This window comes from Daphnia pulicaria, chromosome 9 (genome assembly GCF_021234035.1).
Source record: "Daphnia pulicaria isolate SC F1-1A chromosome 9, SC_F0-13Bv2, whole genome shotgun sequence".
In the NCBI taxonomy this organism is placed as follows: domain Eukaryota; kingdom Metazoa; phylum Arthropoda; class Branchiopoda; order Diplostraca; family Daphniidae; genus Daphnia; species Daphnia pulicaria.
The window spans coordinates 3,976,865-3,993,598 of NC_060921.1; the positions used below are offsets into that span (position 1 = coordinate 3,976,865).

Here is a 16,734-nt window from a genome sequence, read left to right on the forward strand (position 1 = left end):
AAGATTGAATCAAACTTCATTAGGGTCTCCTTGATTCAATACTAAAAGGGGCTCCATTCAACTAAAAAACAGCCTCCGGCCGAATTACGGCGATCCTGATTTCCACCCGCCAAAAAATCAACTGAAATGATTTCAAATAAATATTTCAAAAACAAAAATGACGGTTAAACTTGAAATCACCAAAAAGTCTTGACGAAAACCCTTCAAAGGACATCATGTGCGAAGTGCATGAAGAGGAGCAGGGGGGTATCCATACGTAATTCCAATGGCTCTCGGGTTCTTATTCTCTTTTATGGACGTCCGATACGCACGTCGACTCGCCGAGTGCCGGGGCTGGAAACAGAAAAAAATGAAATAAAAATAAAAAAAAAGTAAAAAAAAGAAGAGGGAATATGCGTTCGTGTTTGCAATGTCGAGCTGTCACTTCCAGAGAGGGTGGGGAGGGGGATATGAAATCTCCACTCACTCTCTCCTCTATTCGCATGGCCGCTCTTTTGATGACCCCCGCATACACACAAGACTCGATGATCAAAAGAGAGATCTTCTTCTTCTTCTTTTCTTCTCCTTTTTTTTGGGGATTTTTCTCTCTGGTCGCGTCCGTTCCCCTCCCTACCCCGGTTTCCACCCAGAGAATGTGGCGTCGAATCACAAGCAGCAGCAGCTTCGGGAGATCCGCTTGATGGCTTCCATTAGAAATTCTTTGCTCTCTCCTCTCGCGTTCGCCCTTCCATCTCTCACCTCTCTCCCGTCTCTCCTTCTATGCGCGTTTCGTATTGACATGATTCCGTTCCAATCAGTGGACCATTATTTCGTCCAGGATTTTCTATGCACCAGATAACACACACGAGCATCTGACCCGTTTGCACACCCTAGACAGGAAAAATAATAAAAAAAAGAGGTAAGAATTGTTAAAAAGAAAGTTAAACAAATAAATAGCGAAAAAGCTTTTAAAGAGTCAAACTGTTAAGGGAGTCGAGAGTTTAGAATCTTTTTCTGGGGGGGCTTTAACAAGACGTGGGCGATGGACATGAGTGTATTGCTTTCTCAACCGAGACAGCTGCTCTCAGCCGGCTCAAACAATCATTCGCAAACGATTCCACGAAAAACCGCCACCAGGCAGGCAGTTCTGCACAAAATTCAACAAACAGGAAAACAAAAATGTGTGTGACAGGACAGGAGGTCGCCAATTTTTCTTTTTCATTTTTGGCTCAGATTTTTTTAATTTTTTGGGTCGTTAATAAACGGAAAAAATGAAAGGAAAGGAAAGAAAATAAATTCCGTGTCATGAAAAAATTGCGGGTTGAAGTTGAAAGGCGGGAGAAGCGGAGAGCCTCAAAGCTCTTTTTTTTTTTTTAATCGGACGTGATTCGCTCCTTTTTGATTTTCTTGGTCGTGGGATCTTCAATGACGACTGCTGGTGGGTCCCCGTTCGGTTCCTTTTTGATTTTTTTGGTCGCTGGATCTTCAGATGACTCAATGCCGACTGCTGGTGGCGCTGGATCCGCGTCCGGCTCCAGTTTAATTCGCTTTTCTTCGGGTTCGCTGGAAACGGTTTCGGCTGCTGCTGCGGCGGTGGCTGGTGCCGGATGTTTGGTGCCGCCAGCATCGTTGAGTGACGTCTGAAATTCGGCACTCATGTCCATTTTGATGATCTCTCTAAGGGCCATGGTGGCGTACGACGAAGCGGGCAGGCTGAATTCCAACACCAGTCCGAGGTAAGTGCCATCTATTACCATTTGAAATATAAATAAATAATAATATTCAAAAAAGGGGGTCAAAAAGTCGCATAATGGCACAAAGTTTCCCATTTCAGATTTCATGTTTCACGAGTGACACGGAAGCCAACACTATTACCGGCGCACAAAGGCCGGAAGGAGGAAGAAATCCCAGCCCGTGTCCCGACATCGATTGGATACCAAGATCCCCACCTCCCACCCCGTCCCGTTTCAAAGATAACACGAGAGAAAGGCGAGTAGTGTTCTGTAGGAGCAGCCAGTCAGCTACCCGGGCTCCTAGCTCCTAGCTCCGTGTTCTTTGCAACGTCAATAATGGGCGCAAGTGATGTGTGTGACGTCTTCTCGACGGGAAAATGAAGCATTTTGGCACTACACTAATGAAGCGCGGGCCAAGGACCAAGGAGGAGTCAAAAGGGCAAAAGTGAATGGGATTTGCTAGAATGAATGTCGACAATCTACTCTTACTCTCCTACTCTCCTCTATATCCCCCCTCCTGTTCCTACTCGGCTCTTTACTCGAATTCCCCCATCGTTGGCGAGTCAACTTTCCATCTATCGCGACATTCATAACGGACAAACTTCTCTTGTCGTCCATTCCAATATCCGACCGGCACCAGCCCGTCAACAATCGTGCGCGCAGACAGACAGACACATAATATAGCGAGACCCCCACGACAAACCTCCTCCCCAAAACTCCTAGCTCTCTCTCTCTCTCTGCTTCCTCATTGGCTGCAGACGTTGATTTCCTCTCCTTTCGCTCCGACAGCCATCGCCGACACTCACAAAGGGCGACGGCGGTAACAACAACAAGAGTGAGGCAGTACAACACACACACACAAACGGCCATTCATAATGCCTCGGCGCAATCATCCACACACATACACACACACACAAAAGGATTCTTCTTCTTCTGCTGCTTTTCTAGCAGCAACGAGTCTCAGAAAAATAACCCGGTCCGGTTGGCTAAAGAAAAAAAAAAACAACCTAACCAAATAAAAACAGCGCCAAAAAGTATTGATTTCTTTTTTGCTTTTCCCTTCTTGTCGGGAGTGTCAAAATAGGCGAACAAAAATGAAAATAAATTGTCTGCCGAATAAAAAATATTAAAAAAAAAAATATGGCGGGCAAAAGAGATGGAAAAGTTGTCCACCCATCGCGCAAGACCCAACATAAATATTGTGCCGAAAATGTAAGAGCCACTTTGAATAGGGAAAAAGGGGGCGAGTTGAACAGAGTGGCGATCAATGCATTGGCTCCCTTATCTAGCTCAGCCTACCATCTACTACTTCTTCCATTCTTTATGACTTTTTCTTTTTCTTTAACTACCGTCGCTTCTTTTCCTTTCTTTTTTTTAACATATTTAAATTGTGGTGATGCGGCTACGAGAAAGAGAGAAAAAAAGGGAAAATAATTCAACATGATGAACGTTTGGGGTCGTCTTCTCACTTTAAAAGAAAGTCGGGTCGAAGGACTGTGTGTGTTAAGCTGAAAAGCACCAAGAAACCTCCGAAACAAGATCACCGACCCAGTGGAAATCAATTCAACCACCACTACCGAGGCAACCAAAAAATATTAAAAAAAAAGGAGGACAAGGAAATTTTCATAGTCTTCTATCTTTCCGCGAGAGAAAGTGTAGCGAGAGAGAGAGAAAAGAGGGACGGATATAATAATAAAAATGGGATTATTTAACCTCGTACAGACGCTTCAAGCGAAAGGAAATAAAGTGCAACCATAGGAGATGGAGAGAGCGACAAGAAGGGGAGGGAAAAACTAATAAACAAGTGGAGCTCGGTCGATCCATCAGCTCGAGATGAAAAACTAACTTAAACCCCGCAAGAAGAAGAAGAAGAAGAAAAAAAGACAAGTCTCTCGCCCTAAGAATTAAATCCCAAAAGATTTTCCTCCTCAAGTTTCGATAACACCAGATAGGCGAGCGGGAGAAATGTGCCGATCCTTAAACTCATTTCTTTTCCTCATGTTTTCCTGCCTTCAAGGAGATGGGAAAGTAAAAAGCAAAGAAAATTTTTGCTTTCCAGATGGATGGGAAACGTTCTACCGTAGCAAGTAAAACACAAGAGAAAAGGAAATGGCATAGCAACAAAAAAAAAACCCTGCCATTGAGCCAAGGGGATGATACCTTTCACGGCGGCGGCGGCGGGAGGCTGGGTCTTTTCCAGTCGATCCCAGTCAGATGGGATCAGGCTCAGAGTAGGATCATCGTAACGTACGAATTTCCATTTCACATCGGACGGCTTTGACATCACGAGTCGATACGCTCCACCGAGATTGTAGGTTCTGTCAAGAATGCGAGGAAGGGGAGAATATAAAGGATTTAAGTTTGATATAAAAGGGGGAAATAAAATAGAAAACATATATACTTTGTGCTTTGTTTGAAATCCATCTCAGTCAAGCCATCCGCTTGAAGAAGCTCTGTATACCATCCGGCAACTTCGTTGGAGGGATACGTTATGTCAAAGCCAGGAAGTGGAAGAATAATGTCGTTGATCGTGTAGTCGTTTATGTTGTTCTCGTCAATGAACATGACTTTGCGCTGATTGCGCTGCGCTTTTGCGTTGGACTTTTCGCCATCCGCTTCCTTCTCGCTGGATTGATCATTTGCAGGTTCCAGAGCACTGGATTCCTCGTTCATCAATTCCATTTCCGCGTCGACTTCAGGATCGCAAGTGCCTGGAACGTAGACCAAGTCGCCAAGAATCGGTTTCGGACCGAACTTTGAAAGACGCTTGGAAACGACCGTGTTCCAGAGGAAACTCTGATAGGCGTGAATGTAAGTGAGTCGCAAGTTGCGAGGAATCTTAAAAATCAAGTCAAAATATTAATGAAACAAATGGTAAAAGATTTTAGTTAACGTCAAGGGGTTACGTACGGAGTTCAGGGCGCCGACGAGATCTTTGCCAAATTTCTTCAAATGTAATAAAAGTTGAGCTTCGATTGTTTGAAGGCTCCTTTTGATTTTCGAAAAGGCTTTATGAGCGTCCCTTGTGGATTTGTACTCGATACGCGCTTGTGTGAGGTCGAAGTCGCGTTGAAATCTGCCGTTCAACTCGGGTGGCTCCAAAATTAAATCAATGGCCTATAAAACATTTCAAATGAATACGAAGATCTGAAAAGCACCTTACTAATCGAATTACTTTTTGCCACCGCCCTAAAATCAGCTGTCTTCCAATGAAATGCGTTGGAACATGTCGAGTTCCAAAGCGTTGGGACCCGTAATAGTTGATGAAACCTACTTCTTTCAGCGACTCGAGGTTTGCCAAAATTTGACTCTCGTTGCCAATTACATTTCTAAGTGCTATTATGAAACGATTACCCTGTACAAATTATGATAATTATTAGATGAAAACAAAATGGATTCGCATGAGCGGTACCTTCAGATTTCCTAATTGAAGAGGTTGTTTGGTGAAGGAAAAATTCCCAACAGCAATCTTAGGGTTATTCCGTACACTGTTCAAAATCTTAAGAGGTTCTGTATTTTTCAAAGTCACTAACTGACTCGTAATTGCTCTTTTATCTTTCGTTCCAGCAGTCATTAAGAATCCGGCTTTCGTCCTAAAATAAAAGTAAGGATTGATTTCTTTTCCGTGAAAATATATGAAGGATGGTAAATATTTACTTAAGCGCTCGAGCGATTGTGTTGACTGCTTCCATTGTGCTCAGATTTTCTTTATACAACACGAATTGAGTATAAATGCAGCCCATGCGCCGCTTTTCGTTACGACGTCTTTCTTGTTTTCCTTCCATCTTGAAAATTTTCATAATTGTTCTGCCATCAACAGGTCCTGAGTTGCTGGTAATATTTTCCTCTTCATACTTTGTCCTCACAATTTTGTGGATATTTTGTCTTTCCTCCTTACTCTTTTCTGTAACGTCAATTTCAACAGTTTTTGGATCCCCTGTTTTAACCATTGCTTCAATACTATTCCATTGGTCTGCTGTCAAAACATCAGATTCTTCCACCATTTCAGTGTCATTAGATTCAACATACTTAACAATAGTCTGATCTGTTAAATGAATAATGTTGCCAGCCATGTCAATTTCATGTACCTTTATGTTGAAAAAAAAAATTGATTAATATTGTTAATAATGCTTTGGTATTTTTACTCATTTCACCTGAAAATCAGAGTAACGTTGTTTGAGGATAGCTGAAAAGCCTTGTCCTTTACAAATATATTCGGAGATGCCAACATCAATTTCCTTCCTTTCAGTCTTTACATATTCTCGTTCCCCACCATACTTGTGTTTTTCAGGGGTGGCTTTTGGGCTAGCAGGAGGAGTTGGTTTCTGCTTTGACGGGGCCTTCATTCGCAATTCCTGTTCTTGTTGTTTCTTCAAGTTATATTTGGCCATGGCCTCTAGGACATTTACTTTCTTTTTCATCGTCTGGCCCTTCGCTTCACTGACACTTTCGCAGTCATTGTCTTCCATTGTCAAAAATGTATATCAAGTTGAACAAAAATTCTGTAATCAATAAGGCAGAACACCGGTTTTTGAGTCAACGCACGTGTTGGCTACTGTGACACGCTAAACCGTTTTACAGAATACAGTAAAGATTCTACGAGAAAACAGCGAGTGAACAATCCAACTTGGTTATCTACATAAAATAACGAAGAGTCGAAAATTTAACCGAGAATAGATTTTAACAAATTTGAAACGAGCTCGTGAGTCATGCAGGCGAGTTCTCAGGGACAGGGAGACCACTTAAAACTCGTCTGCTGTGGACATTGTTGCCTAGTAGAACAACGTCGTTTACGCGGTTAACAAAAATCCGGTTCCGGTATTCCGGATCCGGACTACCTGTAAAACTGAATTAACAATTTATAATTTACAATAAATTCATGCAGGTAATTTTGGAGTTTTGGTCAAATGAAAATATATTTAACTTCAATTATTATCGAATTATCGAATTGGATATCAGTCATATCACAGCGTTAAATATTAACTTGGACCAGGCAAGAGAAAGGGTTGATTGGGTTGGACCACATAAATTCAAATGACCACTTTCACAAATCTCCAAACAGAAGAAAATTAAGGTAATCGTGTTTCAAGCAGTTGTATAACACTTCCCGTTGAATAAGGCACCTTTTTAAAAGAAAATAAACAAGAAACATTTTCCATTTAACAAAATTAAACCGCTAAGGGTATTTTTCCATCGGCGCACAATTGCCAACTAACTTAAATTAAACTTCAGTGGAAACCAAAAAAAAAGGTAATAAATAATAATGTTAAAGAAAAACTGGAAAAAAAACAATAAGAAAGAAAATGACTTAAAGGTTTTCAAGTTCATCAAAACAGAGAACCTAAGACGAGTGCACTCAATCCTCTTGATCGGAAATTATATCGATATATATGATACTCTTAAACTTTGAGCCTTTGCAGGACTGAGTGATTAACACTTCTTCTTCTTGATCTGTGTCTAACTTGATTTTCTTTTTTTCAGGTTCCTCACAAGACTTGGTGAATGCTGATGAATGCATTTGACAAATGCCGGACTCGACCTTAACATTAGTTTGGGGTTCCTTCAAGCATTCGTTTACTATGGATTGAGACTTTTGACAAGTGTGGGGCTGTAGAACAACTAGATTTTTCTGTAGCTCTAAAACAAAATCTGTTGCTATTGGTGCAGATTGTTTGCTGGTCCCCGGTTCTTCCTTTAATAGAGGTTTCTCAAATGGCTCTCTGGTTTCTGGTGTCTGATTTTCAATCGTGGCCGGCGTTCCTTTTAGTTCGAACTCCCGAGACTCGCTGGTGGATTCTTGATGTTGATTCTTACGTTGCTCCACCAATTGTTTACTGGCGACTGGTTTTTCGGCGATTCTGTTTGTTTGGAGAGGTTCCTCGAATGACTCATTGTCAATTGACGGTTGTTTTTCCACAGTGCCCGATTCGGGCTTGATATCTCTGAGCGTTTTTCCCTTGGATAATGGGCTGGCTGCTGATTCTAGACGGTTTTGATTTATGTCTAAGAAAGACTTGCTTGATTCTGATAGAAGTGGATTGGTCATGCCCGACTTTTCCTTGGTTTCCTTAATCTGGTCTTCGACGGCTTCTTTGGTTTCTAATGGAGATGGGCGCTTCTGTTTAGGGCACACCTTGTTCAAACGAACTTGTTTTTTCAATTTGGTTTTCTTGCAACGGAATCCCTTGGATGATTTCCGTAATTCGGCTGTCATGTCCATCTTGAGGATCTCTCTCAGAGCCATAGTCCCCCAAGCGAAGGCCGGCAAACTGAATTCGAGTACAAGTCCAAGATATACGCCTTCTAAAATAGCAAAGAAAAATAACATACTGATTGACAGCGAACAAGAATGTTGTAGTTGAACTGTAGAAGAGTTCAAAATATTTCATAAATTTCACACAAACAATTTGATTCCACTTCTATTTTTGAACCAGCAGCAAACGAGCACGTCAGCAACAGTAATTTCTGGACATAATTTCCCTATCTATTTATCTACCTACCTAACTTTCATTATGAAAAAAAAGTTTAATAATAATATTTTGATATTTAGAGTCCTGAAAATCTTTTTTATGCGAAACATTACAGTAAATAAACAGGAACAAAGCATAACGATTTATAGAAACAGAGAAAATTGAAAAATACCTTGCGAGCTGACAGATGGGAGCTCTATTTGGTGTAGTCGATCCAAATCAGACGGAATCAACTTCTGGCCAGGATTATCGTAATGCACGAATTTCCATTCCAAATTAGAAGGCCTCAACACCACGGGTCGATAAGATCCATTTTTAATACCATAAGTCCTACAATCATACACATAATTAACACATAACTGAGAAAAGTGGAGTGGTAAAAATCCATGTTTGATTCGACGAAAAATTAAATACTTTAAACCCGAATTGAAATCCTTTTCCAACAGTCCATCTGCCAATAAATGGTCTTTATACCAGTCGGCAACTTCGTTGGCCGGATAAGTAATATTAGAACCAGGAAGCGGTAGAACAACGTCGTAGATGGTGTACTTATGAATGTTATTTTTGTCGATGAAAATGACTTCTCGTTGATTGTGCTGTCTCTTATTATCACGTCCGCCACTGTCGACTTCCATTTCAACCAATAGTTTGATGTCAAGGTCTATGTTATGGTAATATTTTGTTCATTATTACCTGGAGCATAAACTAGATCACCCACAATCAGCTTGGCACCAAATTTTGCAATGCGCTTGGAGACGATAGTGTTCCAAAGGAAACATTGATAGGCGCGAACAAAAGAAAGTCGCAAACAAAAAGGGATCTATAGACAAAAAGAAAATGTTTTAATACTGGAAGACAGCGTTTAAAAATTGGCGTCAATGTTTTCAATACATACAGCATTTACTGCTTTATCGAGATTTTCGCCATGGATTTGAATATTAGACAAAAGTTGGGCTTTTATTGAATTCTTTAGTGTATCCTCATCAAAAGTGAGATCGACAACTCTGGAGAATTTATACTCAATACAAGCCAATGTAATATTCTTAAACCGATCATCTCTGATCTTCAACTCGGGATGAGGCTGTAAAAATAAATCAACAGCCTAATAAAAAGGCAAAAAATGTTGAAATATCTACATAATTTGACAATGATTAATAATATGAATTACTTCTTGCCATTTCTTTAGTAGAAGCTGCTTTCCGATTAAATGTTTTGGGGCATCTCTTATTAATCCAAAGTGCAGGTTTTCATAATAATTTACGAACCCATTATCTTTAAGCGATCTGAGATTCGCCTCAATATGACCCTTATCACCAATTATTTTCCGTAGAGCGATGCTAAAATGATTGCCCTACATAAATTATGAGTAAGTTTTAAGGTAACATTGGTTACGAAGGAATTAAACTGACCTTCAGATCACCCCGCTGAAGGGGTTTAGGGGCGAAGCTGAAATTTCCAATCGAAATATTTTTGAGTGATTCTGTGACACAAAGACCAATACAATCCTCCCTTTTCATTGTCACTAGTTGACAGTTTGATTTTGATCTTCCAATGTTGTGTTCAGCAGTCATAAAGCAGTCTGAGCTTTTTCTGTAATTTACGACCAGGAAAGGAATAATGAAAGAAAAAATAAGTCAAGATTTCGATAAAAATACCTGATTCTTGTTGCGATCTTCTTGATTGCTGTCTTTGTGCTTATTTCTTCTGTGTACATAGTGAATTGAACATAATCAAGTGATCCATCTTGGCGACGAATCTCATCTTGCATATTGCAAATCTTCAAGATTAGTTGTTTACCAACATACACAGGCTCATGGACATGAAACTTCTCTTTCAGAATTTTCTGGAGATTGTCTCTCTGATTTTCACTTATATCTGTAATATCAATTTCAGTAGTTTTAATCTCTTCATCATCATCTGTTTTTAACATTATGTCATCAATGCTGTTTAATTGCTCAGGTGTTATGACAAACTCTCCCTTACAAGGAAAAGGTTTGATAAGAGGATTGTTCATCTTTGTTAAATGAACAACTGATCCATCTAAACTGATTTCATGTACCTATAAAAAGGACAAAATTTTAGTGCTGAACAAAATTTTCCTAACAATTTACAACATTCATACCTGGAAATCAGAGCAAGAGTGATTTATATCAGCAGAAAAGCCTCGTCCTTGAGATATATATTCAGTGATGCCAATTTCAAAATCATTTTCCAAGTGTAGTTTGTTTTCACTTTTTGCTGCATTTTGCATATATTTCATTAGTAGTCTATTTCTTTTGTTTTTGTAATGCTTTACATTTATTGCTGTAAATTGGGACTTCCTTGTCACTAAGGGTTTGACAGATGATTGCTTCTCTAAACTAAGCTTCTCTAAACTAAGCTTCTTTCCTTTTCTTCCTTTAGATGTTTCATTTGATACTTCACCCTTCACGGACAATGCCGGGGAATCATTTAATATTACGTTTCCCTTCGACGGACCGGCTTTCGTTTCCATGGTATGCTGTTGCTGTTCTTGTTGCTTCAATTTGTATTTAGTAAGGGCCTCAAGGATATTTTCCTTTTTTGGCGATTCGTTTGATACAAAGACGATTTCACACTCCGGTTCTTCCATTTTGACAGACTAGATGATTAAAACCGTTTTAGTATATTTCTTCATCTCCACGTGCCCACGACCCGCACTTGGTCGAGTTTAACAAACTACAACAACAAATCAACAATTGAAATTTAGCAGACAGAACTAAACACAATGTTGTCAAATCGCTTGAATCCGCTCCCGTCATCAGGAAGGCGCTCCGTCGACCGCCGAGCGCCGACCGCGTCCCGCGCTACTCCTGTAGACCTGTAGTCCTGTTTGCTGTTCCTGCCTTCTCTCCTCTCCTCCCCTTTTTTTTTTTTACTTTTAAGTAACTGTTTAAGATAGCATATCAATACAGTAAGTTACAGATACAGTAGGTCGACTCAGGTATGTAACAATCGGTACGTGAGACCGACTAGACTAGTCGAGATAACTGGTTTTATTTTTTTAAAGGAGTCTGATCTTTATTAAAGACGTCCTTTATGGCATCAGAGCGCCTTATATAATTTACCACACTTAAATGTGTTCTCATTACCTGACTAGCGCTGGAACCGCCTTTCCCTTCCCTTCTCCCCTGCAGAAAAAAAATGGGGGACTTCAGCATCCGAATTCCGTACCGGAACTCGTGCGAACAAGATGTTCTGGATTGGATTTTACACAAAACTGTAAAATAAAAATAGTTTCCATAGTTCTACTATTTACAAGAAGTCTAATTTTTAAAAATAAAAAAAAAACCGTCAAATGAATACTAGTGAGAAAAATCATACTTAAAATCATATTTTTATCTACATAAAATAACGAAACTTATCCAAGAATAGATTTTAAAAAATTTGAAACGAGCTCGTGAGTCATGCAGGTGAGTTCTCCTCAGGGACCAATTAAAACTCGTCTTCTGTAGCCATTGTTGCCTAGTAGTAGTAGGTCGTCGTTAACACCCATTAACCTCGCATCGCATGAAATCCGGTTCCGGAGAGTTCCGGACTACCTGTAATAGCACCTTTAAAATGTATATCGGTAATAAATGTATTAAGGGATTCTTGGTCTAATGACAATATATTTAACTTCAATTAGTTCTGAATTATCGCATAGGATATCAGTCATATCACAGCGTTAAACGAGGATTTAGGAATATTTACTTGGTTAGACCAGACAAAAGATGGGTTGGCCCACATAAATTCGATAAATTCGAATGTACACTGTCACACATCTTCAAACGGAAAAAAATTATGGCAATCATGTTTCAAGCGGTTGTGTTCAACACTTTCCGTTGAATAAGGCACCTTATTAAAAAGACGAAAAATTTCCAATTCACAAAATTAAATTTAACTGCTGCTGGGTAGTTTTCCATCGGCGCATTTTACTCCAATTGCCAACTACCTTAAATTAAACTTCAGCAGAAACAAAAAACAAATAAAATAACTTGGGAAAAGACTGTAAGAAAAAATTATTTTTCAAGTCTTTTCAAGTTCGTCAAACAGAAGACCTAGACGAGTGCAATCAGTCCTCTTGTTCGGAAATGAGATCGACATACATGATACTCTTAAACTTTGTGCTTTTCGAAGACGGAATGATTAACACTTCTTCTTCTTCTTGATCTGTGTCTGGATCTAACTTGGTTTTCTTTTTCTCAGGTTCCTCACAAGATTCGGTGAATGTTGATGAATTCGTTTGACAAATGCCGGGCTCAACCTTAACATTAGTTTGGGGTTCCTTCAAGCTTTTGTTTACTGTAGGTTGAGGCTTTTGACAAGTGCTGGGTTCTTGAACAATTCGATTTTTCTTAAGCTGTTTTAGGAGAGGTTTCTTTAATGGCTCCCTGGTTGTTGGTGGCGGATTATCAAGTGTTGCCGGCTCCAGCGTGATTCCTTTAAGTTGCGACTCCCGAGACTCAGTGGTTGATGGTGAACGATTTTGATTCTTACGTTGCTTAACCGAATGTTTATCGGCGACTTGTTTTTCGGCAATTCTTTTTGTTCGGAGAGGTTCCTCGAATGACTCATTGTCCATTGAAGGTTGTTTTTCCACAGTGCCCGATTCGGGCATGATTTCTCTGAGCGTTTTTCCCTTGGATAATGGGCTGGTTGCTGATTCCGGACGGTTTCTATGTGTGTCTAATAAAGACTTGCTAGTTTCTGATAGAGGTTGATCGGCGATGCACGGCTTTTTTTTTCTTTTCTTCTTCTGTGGTTCCTCGAGCGCTTTGTTTGTTGCTAATGGCGACGGATGTTCCTGCCTAGGGCTCACATTGTTCAAACGATCTTGATTCTTCAAATTGTCTTTCACTAAATGGGATGCGCTGAATGATTTCCGTAATTCGGCTGTCATGTCCATCTTGAGGATCTCTCTCAGAGCCATAGTCCCCCAAGCGAAGGCCGGCAAACTGAATTCGAGCACAAGTCCAAGATATACGCCTTCTAAAATAGCAAAGAAAAATAACATACTGATTGACAGCGAAGAGCGAACAAACATGTTGTAGTTGAACTGTAGAAGAGTTCAAAATATTTCATAAATTTCACACAAACAATTTGATTCCACTTCTATTGTTGAACCAGCAGCAAACCAGCAAATCAGCAACAGTAATTTCTGGACTGAATTTCCCTACCCACCTACCTTTCATTCTTAATCTTACAGTAAGTTCAATAATATATTTTGGTATTTAGTGTCCTCAAAACGTTTGTGAAGGTACACATTACGTTGAATAAACATAGAGCAAGCATAGGGACATAAAGCTATAGACAGAGAAACATGAAAAATACCTTGTGAACTGACAGGCGGGCTGCCTACTTGTTCTAGTCGATCCAAATCAGACGGAATCAACTTCTGGTCAGGATTATCGTAATGCACGAATTTCCATTTTAAATCAGAAGGCCTCAACACCACGGGTCGATAAGCTCCATTAATACCATAAGTACTATAATCATAAACATAATCCAAAATAAAATATAAATATAACTGGGAAAGTAGGAGTGGCAAAAATACCAAAACTGTAGGATCAAAGAATGAATTACCTTAAACTCAAATTGAAATCCTTCTCCAACAGTCCATCTGCCAATAAGAGGTCTTTATACCAGTTGGCAACTTTGTTGGCTGGATAAGTAATATTACATCCAGGGGTTCGTTAAGTGAACGACTTGGAAACTACCCAATCAACGTTGCCAAATGTCACGTGACAATGTTTCTTAGCCAATACAGAGTAGAGTTTTCTAGCAATAAACGCCAGACCTCTTTCTCTCTTTCATTTTTGATGAGAAAGAAGTGATGCGAACTACAACTTTTGTTAAGGCGATATGGCAGCGCTGTAGCCAACAAATAAAATCTCTTTTTTTTCAAACTTTTAGCAGCCGAAAATTACGAAGAAAGTCATGGCGTTAGAAAAATCTCCGATCTTCGTATTTTTTAGTATCAATTGACTTGGACATTTCGTATATTGAGTTGTAAAATCAAGTTTATTTAATAAGACACTAAAAAAATTTTCTTCTGACATGCGTCGCCGTTTTTCCGTCAAGCAAAATACGTAAATTCCCTATTGTTTTTAGACTTTGTTTTCCTACTACGATTACATTTTCTTAAATCTGGCAATGCCACAAAACGAAAAAAAAAAATTGTTCACTTAACGAACCCCAGGAAGCGGTAGAACAACGTCGTAGATGGTGTAGTTGTGAATGTTGTTTTGGTCGATGAAAACTACTTCTCGTTGATTGTGCTGTCCATTATTATCACGTCTGCCACTGTCACCTTCCATTTCAAATAATAATTTAATGTTAAGGTCTATGTTGCGGATGTATAATGAGTTTGTATTATTCTAGTAATTATTACCTGAAGCATAGACTAGATCACCCACAATCAGCTTTGTACCAAATTTTGCAATGCGCTTGGAGACGATAGTGTTCCAAAGGAAACATTGATAGGCGCGAAAAAAAGAAAGTCGCAATTCAAGAGGGATCTATGAAAAAAAAAATATATATATATTTTAATATTGGAAGATAGCGTTTAAAAATTGGCGTAAATGTTTTCAATACATACGGAATTTACTGCTTCAATGAGATTTTCGCCATGAATTTTAATACTAGAAAAAAGTTTGGCTTTGAATAAGTTATTTTGTTTATTGTCATCAAGGTTCTCATGGACAAGCCTTGAGAGTTTATACTCAATACAAGCCAATGTTACGTTGCTTAACCGCTCATCTGTGCTATTTAACTCTGGAGGCTGTAAAATTAAATCAATAGCCTTTAAAAAGGCAAAAAAATGTGAGTCAACAAAGTAACAATGATTCATAAATTGAATTACTTTTTGCCACTGCTTTAGTAGTAGCTGCTTGCCGATCAAATGCCTGGGAACGTCTCTTATAAATCCAAACTGATGGTTGTCATAATAATTTATGAAACCATTATCGTTTAGAGATCTGAAACTCGCCTCAATATGACCCTTATCACCAATTATTTTCCGTAGAGCGATGCTAAAATGATTGCCCTACATAAATTATGAGAAGCTTTAAGGAAACGTTCGGTTACGACGGAATTAAATAAACTGACCTTCAGATCACCCAGCTGAAGGGGTTTAGGGACGAAACTGAAATTTCCAATTGAAATATTGTTCGATGAAGCGAGACAGAGACCAATAGAATCCTCACTTTTCACCGTCACCAGTTGACTTATTGATCTTGCAAATTTGTTTTCAGCAGTCGTAAAGCATGCAGAGCTTTTCCTTTAATTTCCGATCAAAAATGGTACAAACGAAGGAAAAAAATTAAGTTAAGATTTCGTTATACAAATACCTGAGTTTGTCTGCAATATTTTGGATTGCTGTCTTTGTGCAGTTTATTTTTTCTGCGTACAAAATGAATTGAATATAATCAAATAATCCATTTTGGGGATGTCTCTCATCATGCATTTTACAAATCTTTAAGATTAGTTTTCCACGAACAGATACAGGTTCATGGACATAATAATTCTCATTCTCTTTCAGAATTTTCCTGAGGTTGATTCTCTCAGTGTTGTCCATTTCTGTGATGTCAATTTCAATACTTTTTATCTCCTCATTCAACTTCAACATAATGTCATCAATGTTATTTAATAGGTCATATGTTATGACACATTTCCCCTCACACGGATTAGGTTTGAAAAGAGGATTCAGCATTTTTGTTAAATGAACAACTGATCCATCTAAACTGATTTCATGTACCTATAAAAAATTATAAAATTTTAGGGCTTTACTCGCAAAAAATTTCCAACATTAATACGAACTATACATGAATTATTAATACAATACCTGGAAATCAAGATGAGACTGATTTACATCAGCTGAAAAGCCTTTTCCCCGAGAAATATATTCAGTGATGCCAATTTCAAAATCATTTTTCATCAAGTATGGTTTGTTTTCACTCTTTGCTAAATGTTGCACATATTCCATTTTTAGTCTATTTCTTTCATTTTTATTATACCGCCATGGTAAAGGATGATTCTGCTCTTTATTAACTTCTGTAATTTGGGACTTCCCTAAGGATTTGGCAGATGATTGCTTCTTCAAACTTATCTCCTGTCTTTTCTCTTCTTCAGATGTTTCTTTTGATACTTTAGACTTCACTGGCAATGGTCGGGAATCATTTATTGTTTCGTTCTCCTTTGACGAACCGGCTTTCATTTTTATGGTATCATGCTGTTGCTGTTCTTGTTGCTTCAATTTGTATTTAGCCAGGGCATCAAGGATATTTTCTTTCTTCTTTTGCGATTTGTTTGATACAAAGACGATTTCACACTCCGGTTCTTCCATTTTTTCAGCCTAGATTTAAATAATTTTGTCTACTTCTTCTACTTAGTACTTGGCTACAATTTCCACGTGCCCATGACCCGCGTGGTCGAATTAACTAAAACACACTAAACTAGGCAAGTAATCAACAATTGAATTTTAGCAGAAGCAGACCGATCTAAAAACATAAAACAATGTTGTCAAACCTTTAAATACCACCCATCCGATAAGA

The 16,734-nt window shown here is 38.9% G+C and overlaps 3 protein-coding genes across 4 annotated transcripts in view; all 3 read right to left on the reverse strand.

Annotated features, from left to right (window-relative positions):
* LOC124313083 (dipeptidase 1-like) overlaps positions 1-16,734 on the reverse strand; it is a 1,013,891-nt gene that overhangs the window by 649,491 nt on the left and 347,666 nt on the right. The window lies entirely within an intron of this gene.
* On the reverse strand, positions 1,020-6,478 carry LOC124312891 (pseudouridylate synthase 7 homolog). Its single transcript, XM_046777438.1, has 8 exons — positions 5,867-6,478; positions 5,370-5,800; positions 5,125-5,305; positions 4,888-5,067; positions 4,623-4,829; positions 4,114-4,550; positions 3,873-4,030; positions 1,020-1,726 (listed from the first exon to the last, which is right to left on the reverse strand). The coding sequence occupies exons 1-8, from the start codon at positions 6,179-6,181 to the stop codon at positions 1,353-1,355; spliced, it is 2,283 nt and encodes a 760-aa protein (XP_046633394.1). The 5' UTR covers positions 6,182-6,478; the 3' UTR covers positions 1,020-1,352.
* On the reverse strand, positions 6,610-16,696 carry LOC124312853 (pseudouridylate synthase 7 homolog). Of its 2 annotated transcripts, none has more exons than XM_046777361.1 (9): positions 16,026-16,696; positions 9,838-10,241; positions 9,592-9,772; positions 9,351-9,533; positions 9,078-9,284; positions 8,876-9,002; positions 8,597-8,810; positions 8,355-8,512; positions 6,610-8,015 (listed from the first exon to the last, which is right to left on the reverse strand). In XM_046777361.1, the coding sequence occupies exons 1-9, from the start codon at positions 16,524-16,526 to the stop codon at positions 7,069-7,071; spliced, it is 2,922 nt and encodes a 973-aa protein (XP_046633317.1). In that variant the 5' UTR covers positions 16,527-16,696; the 3' UTR covers positions 6,610-7,068. The 2 variants fall into 2 exon arrangements, with proteins under 2 accessions (XP_046633317.1, XP_046633318.1); XM_046777362.1 differs by lacking the exon at positions 16,026-16,696 and adding an exon at positions 10,305-10,944.

Excerpts from the sequence above, each read along its gene's own strand:
- LOC124312891 (XM_046777438.1), bottom strand. The coding sequence starts at position 6,181 with ATGGAAGACAATGACTGCGAAAGTGTCAGTGAAGCGAAGGGCCAGACG. Across the intron at positions 5,068-5,124 it reads TTCAATTAGGAAATCTGAAG|GGTAATCGTTTCATAATAGC; the intron begins GTACCGCTCATG and ends TAATTTGTACAG. Across the intron at positions 4,031-4,113 it reads GATTTCAAACAAAGCACAAA|AACCTACAATCTCGGTGGAG; the intron begins GTATATATGTTT and ends CATTCTTGACAG.
- LOC124312853 (XM_046777361.1), bottom strand. The coding sequence starts at position 16,526 with ATGGAAGAACCGGAGTGTGAAATCGTCTTTGTATCAAACAAATCGCAA. Across the intron at positions 9,003-9,077 it reads TCGATAAAGCAGTAAATGCT|ATCCCTTTTTGTTTGCGACT; the intron begins GTATGTATTGAA and ends TTTTGTCTATAG. Across the intron at positions 8,016-8,354 it reads CCCATCTGTCAGCTCGCAAG|AAGGCGTATATCTTGGACTT; the intron begins GTATTTTTCAAT and ends TTGCTATTTTAG.